This window comes from Malurus melanocephalus, unplaced genomic scaffold (assembly GCF_030028575.1).
Source record: "Malurus melanocephalus ecotype Western Australia unplaced genomic scaffold, MMel_1.1 scaffold_527, whole genome shotgun sequence".
Classification (NCBI taxonomy): Eukaryota; Metazoa; Chordata; class Aves; order Passeriformes; family Maluridae; genus Malurus; species Malurus melanocephalus.
The window spans coordinates 178,330-195,961 of NW_026623759.1; the positions used below are offsets into that span (position 1 = coordinate 178,330).

General features: G+C 52.5%; 1 protein-coding gene across 1 annotated transcript in view; it reads left to right on the forward strand.

Annotated features, from left to right (window-relative positions):
* POU2F3 (POU class 2 homeobox 3) overlaps window positions 1-17,632 on the forward strand; it is a 47,085-nt gene that overhangs the window by 10,339 nt on the left and 19,114 nt on the right. The window contains exon 4 of the mRNA XM_057381766.1: window positions 6,860-6,894. Coding sequence (XP_057237749.1) covers window positions 6,860-6,894 — 35 coding nt within the window. The remainder of the gene's footprint in view (window positions 1-6,859; window positions 6,895-17,632) is intronic.

Below are 17,632 nucleotides of genomic sequence, written 5' to 3' on the forward strand. Positions count from 1 at the left end.
CGGGTGAGGGATTCCAGGGTGGGCTGTGGCTGCCCAGCCCGTGCTCCATCCCAGCAAAAGCTGCACCAACAGAGGTTTTATTTTTCCCCTTTTCCCCTTCTCCTGCTGTTCCCTGCTCAGCTCAGGCTGGAAGCCAGGCCGGTGTCTTTTGAGGAAACCTCTCCCGGCCCCACGCCGAGCTCAGTCCTGGGCTACGCCTTTGCTCCCCAAGGCTGGCTCTCCCTGGTGAAACTTTCCTCAAAGCCTCCAGGATCCCTCTGGTCTCTTCCCCCTGCAGCCATGCAGAGCCCCAGGACAAGTCCCGGGTAAATGAAAGCTGCAGCAGTTGGGCTGGAAACAGCTGGTTGCGATGGCAACCGGGGCTGCTCGGGATTTGCATAGGGCTGATGATTTTCATAGCACAGCCACATTTAAGGCGAGCAGGAGAAATTTCCATATTCCCAGCTCCGAGTCAGTTGGGGCGTGGGGGAGGCCAGGAGGGGGATATTTGAAATTCAAATGAAGGTGATTAGGGTTTGAGGTTGGGTTATTTTATTTTTTTTTTTTTTTCTTAAACATCCCATTATGGAAGAGGATAAAAAAGGATGGGGAGGGGAAAGGGGAACAAAAGGCTGGTTTGACTTGAATGAGAGGGGCAAAGGAAGAGCTGGTCTGATCTGCCTCTTGCCTCTGGTCTCGCAGAAGAGACTTGCCCTCTCCCAGCACCTGCAGGTGAAATTTTTCCRTGGGAACATCTGCTGCCCTCGGGTTTCCTTCTGGAAGGTGCCCGAATCTCCCACACTCTCTGTCCTGCTCTCTGCCTGCTCAGAGGGGCTGCAGGGGGACCCAGGGATGGGATCTCTCCCAGGCTGACAAATCTCTGTTCCCTGCTGGCAAAGGGAAGGTGTTTTTATAACCCAGAGGTTTCCAGCTCATTGGAGAGCTCAGAGAAAGCTTCCCCTGGAGTCTGGAGCTGCCTGAGTCAGCACAAGGTTCATTTTTGTTCAGCAGCCTTGGCTTTCCCAGGGTGATGCTGCCATGGTTTGGGGGTTTTGTGTTGTCAGAGGAAAGATTTGAGATTGAAACTGCGGCCCTCTCTGGCTGCTTCCCCAACTCATCTCCTGCTCACTCTTTAAAAAGCACTTTTTGAGTGCCTTGGGAGCATTGAGCATCCCAGCAGGGCTCGTGGAGCCCAGGGAACTCACTGGTGCCTGCTCAGCTGCAGCTCCTGCTGCCCAGGGCACAGCTGGAGAGAGCCAGGAGTGCCAGCTCCATGGGGGAAAGGGGATTTGGGGAGCTCCCAGGAGCCAGGGATTTCCTGCTGCTTCTGGAGGAATCACTGGTGGAGCTGCTGGGAGCAGCACTTGAGGGCTCTGCCTTGGTTTTTGCCCGAGTTTCCAGAGGCAGCTGAAATCCYGAGGAGGATTTGGTGCTGAATGTCTGGTTTTGCTCAGTTCTTTAGTGCAGGTGAGCGTTTTGCTTCTCTTGCTGCTTCTGGGACAAATCCTGGTTACAATCACAGTAACTGGCACTCTCTTCTCTAGCAGCACTTGGGCAATCTCTCAGCTTCACACCTTGTTTGACAAGAGAGATGTGAACGAGTGAATTTATCAGAAATGTCGCTCAAAATTTATCAGAAGTGCTCCTAACGCTAACCCAAATCCAAATCCTAACCCTAACCCTACCCCGACCCTAATCTTAACCCTAACCCTCTCTCAGCTTCACACCTTGTTTGAGGGGAGAGATCTGAGTGAGTGAATTTATCAGAAATGCTCCTCGAAATTTATCAGAAATGCTCCTAATCCTAATCCTAACCCTAACCCTAATCTAACCCTAACCCGACCCTAATCTTAACCCTAACCCTCTCTCATCTTCACACCTTGTTTGAGGGGAGAGATCTGAGTGAGTGAATTTATCAGAAATGCTTCTCAAAATTTATCAGAAATGCTCCTAATCCTAACCCTAACCCTATCCCTAATCTAACCCTAATCCTAACCCCTCCAAAGGCACTCAGAACCCGGCCTGCTCTGCCAATCTCCCGTGGCGTTGTGCTCCATCAGCCAGGAGTGCTAAAATCTCCAGGATAGGTGCGATTCATCTGAATTTTAGATATTGGATCCTCGGAGGCTGCAGCCTGAGCTGCTCACCGCAGGCAGTCCCTGATGGAAATYGGGATCTCCAGGGGTTGATTCATCCCTTGTGCCGTCACTCTCGGGGGCGAGGGGAATTGGGGCCAGAGGAATTGCCCTCTGGAAGCTCCTGCTTCCTCTGCACGGCTGGAAAGGGAGCCTGGAGCAATTGGCTCCTGGAGAGGCACCTGAAAACTTCAGAGACACCTGAAAAGTTCAGAGACACCTGAAAACTTCAGAGATATCTGGAAACTTCAGAGATACCTGGAAACTTCAGAGACATCTGAGCCCAGGCAGTGAAGCCCCTGCCCGGTGTCTGCCCAGCCCCGTTCCCCATTTCTCTCCCAAATGTGCAGTGAGCTGATTCCCTGTAGGAATTCTCTGACACCTGCTGAAGGCTGGGATCACCCCCTGATCCCCTGCTCCCTTCAGASCGTGGGGTGAGCTCGGTGTGGAGCTGTCTGGGATGCCCAAATCAGCTCACCTAGAACAGGGGTCAGGCAGAACTGAGAGAATCCAAAGCAGTTCTGTTATTGCAGRGCCTTCAGGGCCATYCAGGGCAGTCCCACACCCACAATGGACAATGGCTCACGGCTTTTTCACCCTTTCTCACTTTTGTCCATTTGCACAAAATCGGGCCTGAATCCTCCAATTGCAGCTGCAGCCAATGCAGTCAAAAACTCCAACTTGGCTCCCCCAATTCTCTGTTGTTTCCATCTCTTGGGGCCTGGCCCAGGGAGGTGTCCTTGAGTTTGGGGCTGCAGAGAAATTGTTTTGTGTGAAAATGGGAGAGCAGGAGCTCAGCACTGTCTGTGGAGTCTGGAGTTAAACACTGGAGAATCCCAGGGGTACAGAGACATGGAAATAGAGAAACTGAAATCCTGAGGCATCACGTGGGAAGGCTGTCACACCCCAGAGGTGACAGCTGCCCGTGTGAAGATGAAGGCTTCGCTGCCACCCTGATTTTCCTTTTCCCCCATTAAGGGGATGCTTTTATCCTGGAGAGCTGGACTGGCTCTGCAGCTCCGCTCTCGATGGATCCCTCACCTCGGCTTCTCCAGCGGCTGCTGGAGGAGGGGGGAACTGCCCGCAACTGCTGCGCTGCTCCCATCCCCAGAGAAACCTCCCCAGGCAAACTCGCACCAGATCTGATGCCAGGGCTATGCAAAACAGCTGCCAGGTGAAGCGAGGGGAGCAGCACAACCCTGGGCTGCCGGGCTCAKCCAGCCAGCCGGGCTTATCGCTGGGGTGACGTTGATGGGTGAGCTCCTGCGAGCTTTAGGGGCTCCAAACAGCCTTTCCCCATTTAAATCTCAGGGCTTCCCCAGCCTGGTGGAATTTAAGGGAGGAGAGGACTGATCCAGGAGATTCTGGAGGTTCTGGATCCCGTCGTGTCTGGCTCGTGCAGCAAAAATCGAGTTTTTGGCTGGGCTGAAGCTCCGTTAAAATGAGCGGAGTTCTGGCAGTTTGCAGCAGGAGAGAGAATCTGCTGCCACTTACACTTTTCTTTCTTTTCATCTCCTGGAGCTAGAAAAGATTAAATCTTAAGTGCAGATTGTTTGAACAGCTCATTCCTTTAAGGAGAGGAATGACTACTGCAGTGCGAGTCGTGATGTTGACAGAAACCGGGAGGAAAGCTGAGGCTATTTTTATAAAGTTATTTGTAGGAAAGTTACAGATCCAACTGAAAGAGGAGAGACGTTATCCCTATCACACCCAAACCTTGGCTCGCAGCTGGAATTGCTTGAATTTTACGTTTAAAAGAAAAAAAAAAAAAAAAAAAAAAGGAAAGAGGCCAGATTTGTTTGCAAATAAATCTGTGCCCAAGCACTGGTTGGTCCTGCGGAGATTTGTGTATCCAGCTCCCATTTACATAACCACTGGGAGCAGAAATCACCCCTCCCCGTTTTAAATGTCTCCCTCTTGGACATCTGAGGCTGGACTGGTCGCCCCTGGGTGCCTTTGGAGGCGGTGGAGAGGAGCAGCCATCTCCAGAGGGCCACTCATCCCAGCGAGATGAGATGAGATCAGATGAGATSAGATAGGGGCAGGAATGGCCTCTGGAGCTCCTCCTGCTCCTCCTGCCTGCCCAGACTGCTCGGGGCAGTTCCCTCYGACTCCGACACCCCACTCAGTGCCAGGCTCTGGGAATGTTTGCAGCGTGCTCAGCTGGCACCGAATTCCGGGCTGGAATGTTCCCAAATCCCCCCAATAATCTGTGGGGGCTGGGGGGATGCTGTGTCTGACCTGGTAGAGAGAAAAGGACAAAGCAAATAATCCAAAGTGTCAGCTGCACGTGGAAGGAGGGCAAAGGAGGGATGGGGAGCAGGGAAGAGGAGGAGAAGGCTGTGCTGGAGGATTTGGGGCTGTGCAGGAAAGCTCAGCTCCAGCTGCGCCTCTCGGGTTCCAAGTTTTGGGGTGACTCAGCCGCCGTCACCGGGACCCAGGGATTCCCCTCGAGCTCTTTGCCTCTTGCCTCATCACCACCACGCTGAACGTGAGCGAGGCTCCAAGAAACCAGGAGATTACCTTTTCCTTCCTGTTCTATTTTAGCAGCTGGGAACTTTCATTTCCTCCTTCCCTCCTGGCTTTGCTTCCCTTCAGCTGCTGCCTCCAGATCGCATCAAATCAACCCCCTCTCCCCACACACAAACCCCGTGGGGCTTTCAGAGGTGGAAACTGCAGGCCTTGAAGATGCTCACGAGGTCCTGCTCAGGTGTGGGGATGCTGATTGTGATCATCCATTAARGCAATCAGCATTCCCATCGCTGCGTGTGCCCTCCGTGGCTTTTGGGGCTGGAACGCAATGAATGAACCCCATTGCTGGGACAGGAACAGCTGGAGAGGGCTGGACAGGGAGCAGAGSGGGGAATCACATGGGGAAAGGAGATAAAGGGATGGGATTGGGGTGGGAGAAAGGTGGAGGAAGGCAGGAAGGGCAGCCAGGATGGGGAGAGGGCTCAGAGTGGGTTGGGGTGCAGAGGGTGAGGAGATGGAGGAGATTTCAGAGTTGGAGACAGCTCAGGGCTTGTTGGGGTGCAAATGGTGAGTTGACAGGATATTTCAGAGTTAGGGACAGGTCAGAGATGGTTGGGGTGCGGATGATGAAGAAATAGAGGAGATCTCTAATTGAGGGGGCAGCTTAGGGCTGGTTGGGGTGCAGAGGGTGAGTTGACAGGAGATTTCAGAGTTAGGGACAGGTCAGAGATGGTTGGGATGCACAGGGTGAGGAGATAGAGGAGATTTCAGAGCTGGGGACAGCTCAGGGTTGGTTGGGGTGTGGATGGTGAGGAGATCTCCAATTGAGGCAGCTCAGGGCTGTTTGAGATGCAGAGGGTGATGAGATGGAGGAGGTTTCAGAGTTGGTGACAGCTCAGAGCTGGTTGGGGTGCAGAGAGTGAGGAGATAGAGGAGATTTCAGAGCTGGGGACAGCTCAGGGCTGGTTGGGATGCAGAGGGTGACGAGACACAGGAGATTTCCAGCTGAGGGGGCAGCAGCAGTGACACTGCACAGGGACACAGCGCAGTCCCACAGCTCCATCTCCACAGTCGGTGCATTTTAAATGTCACAGATGAAATCCCCAGAACTGTTTTTAGACAGCAGAGAGCAGCCACAGAGAGCTCTGTTATCCCCGACTCTGCAATGTTTTGCCATCCATGGATAATTGTGCTGAGCCCGCTCCCCCTCAGGACCCGCTCTGATTCTCCTGGGAATGCTCTGTGCACGGAAAATGAGTGCTGGAGTAGGGAAAGGGTTTGTTGAGTTGAGGAAAGCCCATGGCAGAGCTGGATCTGCCCTCCTGCCCACCCAGCCTCTCCCAGGCTCTTCCCAGCACTTTGCAGGAGCCCTGAGCTGCTGCAAACACGATGTGTTGGAGCTTGATCAGATCCCAGGGCACGGGCTGTGCTTGGTGGGGAACGTTATCCTGGAGAAAACACCGCGAGGAGGAGGAGGAGGAGGAGGAGGAGGAGGAGGGGAGGAGGAGGAGACCCTGGGGCTGGGGATGGAGGGATGTGAAGGGTCCCAGGCAGGGAACAGCTCTGGGGATGTGCTGCAGAGGGGAAGGGGTTTTTTTTGGGGTTGCCTTTGCAGCTCGGGAGCTTCGTGGAATCCCTTAAAGCGCTCAGATGCGCGGAGAGCGCAACCTTTGCTCTGTGATGTTCCCGATGAATTTGGCAGGTGTGATGGAGAGGGGGGGGATGTTTATCATCAAAGGGGAATGAGTGAGGGCCTGTGCGGTACCTTCAGGCTGGAACCTGTCTGATTTTCCCCCTGCGCCTGCCAATCTCTGCTGGAATCAAGGAGACGCCTCTGGAGCACAACCCCACGGCACCCTGTGTTCCTGCAGATATCCCATAATTACCCCGAGCAGCGCGGGTTCCTCAAGGACCCGGCTCAGCAGCCCTGGCCACCTGCTCGCTGGCCTTCCCCACAGCCCGCCCTGCATTCCCCTGCACATCTGTGATGTCCTCCAGCTCACCCCTGCTGGAATCTCCCTTGCGCTCTGCCAGATTTCCCCCACCCTTGGCCAGGTATCTCCTGTTCCCCCTCAGCAAAACGCTGGTACCACCCCAAAACTGCAGGATTTGCCTTCATCCTTCAATTTTTGCACTTTCCTCCTCCTCTMCTGGCTCGCCCAGGACCCATTTTTTTATTTATGTGGCTTCCAAGTTTTCCAAGTTCTGGAAATCTCCCACCAAGGCTGGCTGTGGTTTATACTGAAGTATTTTTTCTCTTTGTTTCCTTGCAGGGAATGAACAGAATGGGCTGGACTTTAACAGGCAGGTAAGATGCTCCCTGGCTTCCCAGGTGTTCTCCTCCTCTCTGSAATGGCTGTTTTTTAATTGCTCATAAAAACTGATAAAAACTGTTCGGGGCAGAAGCTGCCATTAACCAGACCACAAAAACTCTTCCCAGTTCCCCTTGTGGGAGAGAAGGACAGATTACACCTCTGGTTTCCCTCTTCCTAATTCATACAAGTTCAGCTAATTACAGAGTTTCTTTAAATGACCATTTGCTGGAGGGGTTTCCTGGCTTTTTAGGATTTTTCTGTCGTGATTTAGAAACACAAAGCTCCTCGGTGATGGTGGAAATGGGCACTGCCAGCGCTGTGGGGTGCAGGGATGAAGGCTCAGGGGTGTCAGTGTCACTGAGGATGGTGCTTTGAGGTCTTGGAGTGTTCAGGTTCAATCCCTTCCTGCGAGGCAGCAGGGAAAGGGAGAGCAGATAAAAATATGAGGGAGCAAACCCCAATTGCAGATGAGATGAGGAACCCTTGTCCCTGCTTTGGGTGCTCCTCTCCTCCTGCTTTGAGCAGCTGAGAGCGTCCCCAGGATTTCTGAGTGCCTGAAAATTCCCTGGGGGGCTGCAAGAAATCCCTCCCTGAGTGTCCCCTCAGGAGGTGACAATTCCTGGTTCTGTGCAGACACAGAGCTCTACAGGGTGMCCAGAGGAGGGGCTGAGGCTGCCCCTGCACCCCTGGGAGTGTCCCAGGCCAGGCTGGAGCACCAAGGAGGGCGTCCCTTCCCATGGAATGAGATGGGTTTTAATGCTCCTTCCAGCCCAGGCCATTCTGGGATTTTAGGAAAATCCTCTCTGAGGCCAGAGCTGAGGATTCYTGTGGCCATCAGAGCCGGAGTCAGAAAGGCAAAGAGGAGCCTGGAGAGCCAAACACTGCCCTGCTGGAGGATTCCAGGGGCTGGGAGGCAGAAGGGCCTGTAAGCCCATGGGCAGACTCGGGGCAGATGTTGGCACAGCCCTTCCCCCTTCCAGTTCCCCAAATCCGAGGGTTCCAGCCCTTTCCAGAGCTTGCTCTCAACTGCTCCTGGTCCTTCCAGATTCCCCTGGTGGCTCCTTGCCTTGACAAATGTCAGCCCTGGTGCTGTTTGTTTGTTTGCTTTGGCTGCTGGGGCTCTGGGTGGGTCTCACCTTCCCACCAAAGGTGTCCAAACACGCTCAGCCATCTTCCAGGATTCTGGAAAAACAAAAAGCCCTGTGTCTCCAGCTCCAGCAGAGCCCAGGCCAGGAGCACAATCCGATCTGCTCACGAGGGGTGATCAAAGGAAATTCCCTGCAGGAAGGGAACGAGCACGGGATTGTGGCTGCAAACTTCTCCTGTGGCAATGGCACAGAGGTGGAGCAGTGCTGATTTACACCCACCATCCCCTGAGCTCCTCAGGATGCTCTATGAGCAACCAGCCTTGCAGGCAGTAAGATGCTGCAGTTCTTTTTTTCTCTTAAAAACAAAATGTGGTTTTATGTTTTATTTCTTTGCGGCGTTTCCGCTTTTATTTTCCTCCTCCTACCGCTGCAAAATCCGATTCATTTATTTCGGCTCGTCTGTGTAAATGAGTAGCAAGCCTGGCTGGGGATTTAGCAAGGTTTAAAAAGCAAAAGGTTGTGAAAAAGCTCATTTTATTGTTTTATTTTATTCCTAAAACCCCAGAGGGGTGTGCAGGGATGTCAGGGATGGGGATGCAACAGTCCCYGAGTGGACACAGATCTGTGCACGTGGCTCTTTGTCTCCCTCTCTTGGCCCTCTCCAGGCCACGGGAAGAGTTATTTTAAATCGTTATTATTTAAAATAATAATTATTATTATTATTTGAAAGTATTGTTATTTAAAAGAATAATTATTATTTTAAATTATTCTCCTAAATGAGCAGGAGCTCTAGCACACACGGGCTCCACACTCACGYTCAGGGTTGACCTCAGCCGTCGGTRAATCCATCCTCAGTTCAGCAAATAGATTTCAAATGACGAGGAAAAAGGAAGAGAGGAGAGCTGGAAATATCAAAGTGTTTTCATGTAAAATCAGGTGCTGAGCTCTTTCATTAGGGGTGGAGGTTGGTGGGTTTTTTAATTTGGTTTGGGGTTTGAGGTTGGTTTTGGGTGGCTTTTTTTTATTATTTTTTTTTTTTCCCTTTTCGTTAGCTTGCAATTCAAGTTTTCAAACCGAAGCCAGGGCAGGGATGGTTTGAAACCCAACTCCAAACCGACTGCAGGAGCTCTCTTTGCCTTTATTTGGAGTGCTGGGCTCTAATCACTTTGAAGATCATAAATCTCACCCCGTGGAAGCCTCTCCCCCAGCCTTTGTAGATGGCCTACATTTCAGGTCTGCTTCCCTCCCTCCCTGCCTGCCAAATTGTGCTCCAGGCAGCGAGGGAAGGGTGGAGTGACCTGGTTAGACCCCTTTCCTTCTCCCCATTCCCTGCTGGGCCCTACAAACGGGGAGGAGGGAAGCTCTGCCGGGGTTTGAGGTTTGGGAGCAGTTTGTGGGTCAGCCCTGTGCTTTATGAGAAAGCTCCCTCTSATCCCTCAGCCTATTTGGCAAACATTTCACATCCCCCCCTTCTCCTCCTCCCCTCCCCTGCTCAAACTCTCCTCCCACCTGGATGCAACAGTAATTTGTATGTGAATGAGAGGGAAAAGGGTGGGGATGGAAAAAAAGCAGCATCTTCAGCCTTGCCCATCTGGTTTGGCTTTTCCATCCAGCGAGTCCAACGCTGCCTGTTTCCTGTTTATAGCCAGGGAAATGCAAAGGCAGCCTCAACAACTTTCACCTTGGCTGCTGGCAGCCTGCTCAGGGACATCTGATGGGCTGGGAGTGTGGCCAGAGCACGGAGGGATGGGACTGGGGCAACTCTGCCCTTTCCTGGACTAATCCAAGCTCAGTTTGAGCTGAGCAGCATCAGGACAAAGGGCTGGCAGTGCTGGAAGGGGAGTTTTTGCTGGTTGCAGGGATGGGACTGGGGCAACTTTGCCCTTTCCTGGACTAATCCGAGCCCAGTTTGAGCTGAGGGGCACCAGGGGAAGGGCTGGGATTGCTGGAAGGGGAGTTTTTCCTGTTTGCAGGGATGGGACAGGGGCAACTCTGCCCTTTCTTGGACTAATCCAAGCCCATCTGGAGTCAAATAGCACCAGGAGAAGGACTGGGATTGTTGGAAGGGCAGTTTTTCGTGTTTGCAGGGATGGGACTGGGGCAACTCTGCCCTTTCTTGGACTAATCCAAGCCCAGCTGGAGTGAAATGGCACTAGGAAAAGGGCTGGCAGTGCTGGAAGGGCAGTTTTTCCTGGTTGCAGGGATGGGACTGGGGCAACTCTGCCCTTTCCTGGACTAATTTGAGCTCAGTTTGAGCTGAGGGGCACCAGGAGAAGGGCTGGGATTGTTGGAAGGGCAGTTTTTCCTGGCTGCAGGGATGGGACTGGGGCAACTTTGCCCCTTCCTGGCTAAATCCAAGCCCAGTTGGAGTCAAATGGCACCAGGAGAAGGGCTGGGATTGTTGGAAGGGCATTTTTTCCTGGTTGCAGGGATGGGACTGAGCAATTCTGCCCTTTCCTAGACTAATCTGAGCCCAGTTTGAGCTGAGTGGCAGCAGGAGAAGGGCTGGGATTGCTGGAAGGGGAGTTTTTGCTGGTTGCAGGGATGGGACTGAGCAACTTTCCTCTTTCCTAGCCAAATCCTAGCCCAGGTGGAGTCAAATGGCACCAGGAGAAAGGCTGGGATTGCTGGAACGGGAGTTTTTCCTGGCTGCAAGGACAGTGCTGAGCAACTCTGCCCTTTCCTGGCCAAATCCAAGCCCAGTTGGAGTGAAATGGCACCAGGAGAAGGGCTAGGAGTGCTGGAAGGGCCGTTTTTCCTAGTTTCAGGGACAGGACTGAGCAACTTTGCCCTTTCCTGGCCAAGTCCAACCCCAGTTTGAGCTGAGTGGCACCAGGAGAAAGGCTGGCAGTGCTGGAAGAGGAGTTTTTCGTGTTTGCAGGGATGGGACTGGGCAACTCTGCCCTTTCCTGGCTAAATCCAAGCCCAGTTGGAGTGAAATGGCACCGGGAAAGAGCTGGGATTGCTGGAATGGGAGTTTTTTCTGGCTGCAAGGACAGTGCTGAGCAACTCTGCCTTTTCCTGGCCAAATTTAAGCCCAGTTTGAGCCGAGTGGCACCAGGACAAGGGCTAGGAGTGCTGGAAGGGGAGTTTTTCCAGGCTGATGTGTGGTGATGCTGCCCAGGTTGGGTTTAATACCCTGCTCAGCCTTTGGGAGATACAGGCTTGTTTGGGTATTTTTTTTTTGTTTTGTTTTGTTTTTGTAGCAGCTCTGGAGGTCCAGGTGTCTGGAGCTCGGCCCTGGGATCATTTTACCTTCTGGAATGCACACATGGATGGGGGGCTGGTGGGTTTGGGAAGTGCCAGAGCTTCTGGGATGGTTTTGAGCCAGCTCAGGGCATCCCTCCACAGCTGGAGGAGGACAAGGCACAGCTTTTCCAGCAGGGCAGCACCCTGATGGTCCAGGCAGGAATTTAAGCTCAGCTTTTCCTCCACAAAGACACCAAAAGCTCCTCTCCAAGCCCTCCCCTCTCTCCAAGTGGACACTGATGTCCCTCTGGGGGTGAAGCTGGCAGGTTTTGTGTGAGCAGAGCTGGGCAGGATCTGCCCCTGCTCCTCATCCAGATGTGCCAGGCACTTCTCATTCCAGAGGAGGCTGACCTTTGCAGGACAGGCTGTCATTTGTTTATCAAAGCTGTTATTATCATTAATCACATCAATCTGAAGGTGATGTGGTTGGGAGATTGGGCAGCGTTCAATGCACGCTGAGGTGCCTGAGCAGGGCTCAGCTTCCATTTCACTGGTGGTTCTTTGTTCCTGTTCTTTGCTTTCTCTGGTTCATTCCAATCAGGGGATGGAGTAAGGATACAGATTTCCAAAATTTTCCTGGAAAAACAACAAATTTCCTAGAAAAACAACAAATTTCCTAGAAAAACAACAATTTTCCTAGAAAAATTGTTGAAAAAACTGTTGAAAAATTCCTCCTCTCTAAAACCAGATGAAGGATCCTGCGCTCTGAACGAGGTGCTGAAGAGGTTCCCTTCCCCCAGGACCTCCTTCTCTGTTCATATCTGACAATCCTTGCCCAAAGAAACTTCTGTTTTAAGAAAGAAAATTCTTTGCCCAAAGAAATTTCAATTTGAAAACAACTTTAAACAGGGCTGGGATCAGAGCTGGGATCAGAACTGGGGTCAGAGCCGGGATCAGAGCCGGGGTCAGATTTGGGATCAGATTTCGGATCAGAGCTGGGGTCAGAGCAGGGATCAGAGCTGGGGTCAGAGCTGGGGTCAGAGCTGGGATCAGAGTTGGGATCAGAGCTGGGGTCAGAGCTGGGATCAGAGCTGGGATCAGAGCTGGGGTCAGAGCTGGGATCAGAGTTGGGATCAGAGCTGGGCTCAGAGCTGGGATCAGAGTTGGGATCAGAACTGGAGTCAGATTTGGGATCAGAGTTGGGATCAGAGCTAGGGTCAGAACCGGGTTCAGAGCTGGGGTCAGAGTTGGGATCAGAGCCGGGATCAGAGCCGGGATCAGAGCTGGGATCAGAGCCGGGATCAGAGCCGGGATCAGAGCCGGGATCAGAGCCGGGATCAGCTCCCTCCCCGTGGACATCGGGGTGTTCTTGAACCCAGGCCCTGCTCCCCGCTTTATGGACTCTGATTCACAGTCTTGTGCTCAACCACAGACGGGTTCTTCCTCCCCTGGCTCCTTTTGAAGGTGCAGAGAAGGGCCCAGCTCTCTGGGTAGTTTGTTATTAACATCTGCCATGCAAAACTCGCTGCTGGTTTAATTTCRCCGCACCAGGGCTTCCCTCCCCCCGGGGATCTCTCTCACAGCTTTCCATTCCCTGTTCCCACCTCCCCCTAATCTCATGTGCTCCCTGGATGTCATTTCTGTTCCTGCTTGGCTTTTTCCCCCGTGGGGAGCTCAGGTTTCAGTCTGCCCTCCAGATTTCCATCCCAGTCCTGCTTTGCCCTCCTCTCAAGGGGAGCTTCACATCCTGCTTCCTTCTCCCCTCTGGGGATCAATTCAGATTTCACTCTCTCTCTTCTCCCCGTTGCCTCGGGGGCTCAGCCTGAGCCTTGCATCTGCTTTTCATCTCTTGAGCCTCCCCTGGCTGGAAATCAGGGCTGGCCTGGTCCTTGCCTTGCCTGACACCAGCTCTGAGCTCAGCACAGAGCCCTTCCCTTTTGAAGTCTCCCTGCTCTGTCCTAAGGACAGGCTGATTGCATAAATTTGTTTGTGTGCGGGTTCCTCGTTGAGATGCAGCCCTTTGGGAAGGCATCAGAGAAAGCCCTGGCTCCGGGGAAAGTCCTCTGTGGCTAAATATGGCCCTGCTTTGCTTAGGACAGATATGCAGAGGAACCCCTTCTTCAGGCTGGGTTTGTTCTGGCACCTCGCAGGAGCTTGCTGGGAATGAACTTCCAGGAGAACTTGGGAGGGAGAAGGGGGGGTGCAATTAGGAGCGAGGATTTGGCCTTTTTTAATGTGTTTTTCTCAAGAGGTGCATTGAAACCGCTGAATTAATTTGTTGACAACAGCCCAGAGCTGGCTGGGTTTTATCTGTTCCTCAACATCCAGCTGCAGTCCGTTCCCAAACTCCTGCTTTCAAAGAGCAAACTTCATTCCGAGGGCGATTCCTACACCTGTTTCCTTGGCAAAATGTCTTGTCCAGCTGTTTCAAACCTGTCTGAGAGGGAGAGACGGAGATTTCTGTAGAAATTTCCTGGGAAATGCTTTCTGTGCTCACAGGGGACGAGCCTGAGTTTCACAGATTTCTCTGAAGGGTCACAAAATTAATTTTCCACAACAGAAACTYAGCCCAAGCTCAGCACCTTTCCGAGGGCCGTGCCTGGATGTGATGTGTCATCTCTCTAAGGAGAACTGCACTCTGAGTCCTTGGAGCTTTTCATGCTCTGAGCTCTGAGGATTCCCCAAACCCCGCAGAGGGTACTTTGTCCCTTCCCAGAGGGGCTGATCTGCTCCGTGTGGGGTTTGTGGGATGATCCAGCGTGGTTTGGGGTCACAGAGCTGGCTCTGAGTTCCCCCCACCCAAACCGATCCCACCCGTGCGATGCTCTCCGCTCTCACTCACTCTCCCTTTCTCTCCTAATTGCCTTTCTCGCTGTGTTTAATGCAATCCCTCCAGCTGCTCTTTCGTGCCCCAGTTCCCCAGGGCGTGGCAGCCGCTGCCAAAARTGCCAGGGACCAATGGGAGCAGCCCGTGGAGCTGGAATCCCTCCCAAACGTGGGATGTGGTGGCTAGTGCCTCCCCACCGAGGGCTACCTGGGCTGTGAGGACACTTTCCTGAATGCAGGGATATCACACGGTGCCAGGTGTTTGGATTTGGCCCTGCCAGAAGGCACAGAGAGTCCTGAACAAACAGAGATTCCTCCCAAAAAAAAAAAAAAAAAAAAAAAAAAAAAAAAAAAAAAAAAAAAAAAAAAAAGACATTTTTCATGCAGGGCAGATTCTCAGCCCAGAAAATCCCAATAAGGCATCTCTGGAGTGGAACAGGAACGGGCTTGGGCTCCGGGGGACCTGTGTGAGCTTGCAGAAGGGCAGGGGAGAAGCCATGGAGTGGTGTGTGTGAAATCAGGGTGATAAGGAAAGGGGCAGGGAGGCAGCCCAGGGTGGGAGCAGAGCAGATAAGCACGGAGGTGTAGGCAGAGGTGGAGTTCTGGAGAGGTTTGGGAGTTGGGCAAGTGAGATGGAGACAGGGAGAGGTGCAGGGATCAGCACTGGGGAGTGTTGGGACAGGAGTGAGGAAGGGGCTGGGAGGGTCCTGGCAGGGGGACGGGGCACAAATCGCAGCYTCGATGGTGGAAAAACCCATCCCCGTGCTTTGGCTGGAGGTTCTGACCACTCTGMCCCGGGAAATGCCCCCTTCCCCTGCCTGGTGCTGAAATGCCCCGCTCTGGGATGCCCACAGCTCCTGGCAGGGCAGTGCCAGTGCCTGAGTGCTGCTGGTGAGAGAGAAGGGTCTCTAAGGTGTTTTTTCAGGGTCTTTTCAGCAGTTTTGTGCACCCTGAGCACCTCCTGAGAGGGCTCTGCAGCCTCTGGGTCAGCAGCCCTGGCCAGGACTGGGCAGTGCCACTGTCACAGCCCCTGCCCTGCCCACCTCTGCCTTCGCTTCTCCATGCCCAGCTCCTGCTTCTGAAGCCTCCTCCACCACATAGAATTATTTGAGGTTCAGCACACAGCAAGGGGTGACTCTTCTCCCTCTTCCCTGTTTGTTTGGAAGCAGAAATTCCCAGGAAAAGCTGCATCTCCAAACCCACAGAAGCTGCGTGTGGCTCTGTTTGTTTTSCCCTGCCCAGCGTGCAGCTCGGTTRCTTTCAGAATTTTCATTTCCCAGCCCTGCTTTGAGTCCAGCCCAAAGATTAACACCCCAAGCCGAAGCTGGGGATAAACCCCATCAGATCAGACCTCAATTAATAAACTCYGAGGTGTAGGGTGATGCAGGTGTGCTGAGGTTTGGGGTTGCATCTGAATTTCCCAGCGCGCTGCCACGGCTGAGCTTTAGGACAGAGTCTGTCAGGGAGTTAATCCCACGCTGAATTCCTTTCCGTGGTGCTGACAGCTTCCAAAAATCCCCAGCTTTTGGTGGGATAGAAACATTACAGGGTGAATATCGTTGATGTGAAGGTTTCCTGCCTGCTTTCCAGGTGCCTGCTGAGCCCTGCTGTACGTGCAGGATAGTACATGTGGAAATAGTAATTGCAAGCCCATTATTATTATTATTATTGCCATAATTCATTATTAGTGTGTTTTTTTTATTTTATGGGGCCCACGTGTGCGGGTAATTCATGGCTGAGCACTTACGCCAYGGGAAGGTGGGGAGGCTCAGGGAGCTGCAGGAACTCAGTTCCCATTTTCAGCTCCAAATTTCCTCCCCAGGCTTGAGGCGAAGGGATTTGGGACAGCCTGAGGCAGCTCTGCTGTGCTGGAGAGCGTTTTGGGGTGACTCAGAGGGTTTTGGGGTGACTGGGAGGGTTGTGCTGTTCCTTTCCAGCATAGGGCAGGTGCTCCAGACCCTCTGTGTGCACCTGATCCTCCTCTTCCCCCGCCGTGGAGGGCTGTGAGTGAGTCAAACSCTTAAACTCGGCTCTGCCGGTGAGATAAGGCAGATGTGGGGGCAGATAAAGGTGTTTCAAAGAGGTCACTGGCTGAGCAGGAGCTTCACAACAAATAGGGTTGGCTTCATCTCCCACTGAGGTGGTTCCTGGTGCTGACTGTGCTGGAGAAGGGCTGGCAGGGCTGCAGGAATTGCCAGGTTTGGATGAGGGAGATCCAAACTGGGTTTGGGGAGAGCACTGGAGGCTCCAAATCGACGCTGATGATGGAGCACTGTGTGTGTCCCATCAGGAGCTCATCCCAAGGAGGGTTTGGGGGATTCTTTGGGGTCTGAGAGATGAAGGAGACAACTGAGATGATCCCTAAACCGGAGGGCTGCACTCAGTCCTGCCCAGCCAGCGGGATCCAACCATCAGCCCATGGAATGTGAGGGTCAATCCCAAGGGAACGGCAGCACCCGGAGCTGCTCAGGTGAACCTCCCMAATTTCCTGGCTCTCCACAGCTCTCCAAGATGTCTGCAGGATGTTTTCACGAGCCGAGCGTTTGCCAAAAGTTCACRGATCAGTTACAAAACAGATGTACCTTTATTTTTTTTCTTTCTTTCTTTCTTTTTTTTTTTTTTCCTCTCCCCTTCTTCCTACTGGTAAGGAAGAGTTTGTGCAGTAATTGCAGGCAGGTTGGGAGATGTTTTCTTCATAATTCTCCTTCTTATGAAATGTTTATGAAACACCTTCCACAAATCAGTTACGCAAGCAGGCTCCGGAGCTTTGATCATTTTCCATCACCCTCGATGTGTTTCTCAGTTTGTTTTGCTTTTTGTTGTCGTGTTTAGGCCCGAGCTGGGTAAGAACCCATCCATCCTCGCAGATGTTCGAGCCAGCTGCGGAAGGGACTCTCTTTCCACCCAGCCACCCTTGCCATGTTTTTCGCTCGGGGGCTGACCCTGTTTCTGTGAAAACATCCAAACATCCACTTGGGATTTGCAAGATCCCGCCGAGCTCCGGTGCCTCCAGCGCCGTTAGCGCTCCCAGCCCCGCCCCGGGCTCCCCTCTGGCCCTGGAGGAGGAAAGTGCCTGAAAATTCACAGCCAAGAGCCCCCAGAGCCACGAGGATTTGCAGCTCCTGCTCTTTTACCCGCTCGTTTTTCCATGGAATTGTTGGGGTTGGAAGGGAGTTTAAGGATAATCTCYTTCCAACCCATGGCCATGGGCAGGGAAACTTCCACCAGAGCAGGTTGCTCTCCTCAAATAATTTTATTTCTCCAAATAAAATTTGGTGGGAATGACTTCTCCTTCCCCTTTCCCCATCCACAATCTCTATTAATGACATTTTTTCTTTTTATTTTTTAAATAAATTTATTTTTTAAAATGTAGTGTCGAGGTTCGAAATGAACATGGAGATCATGGAATAAACCAGAAACAAGGATTCAGTTCTGATCCCCTGGGCGTGTTTTTCTCTAAGAATGCGGATTTAGAAATCATTATAAATCATTCATAAATCATTTATAAATCATTATAAAACTCATTATGGGTCCTGAGCAATCCCAGTGGGATCTGCTCCTGGTTTTACCCAAATCATTTTGAGTTGCTCACTTGCAGCGTTTCAGCAGATTTCCCATCAAATCCTCA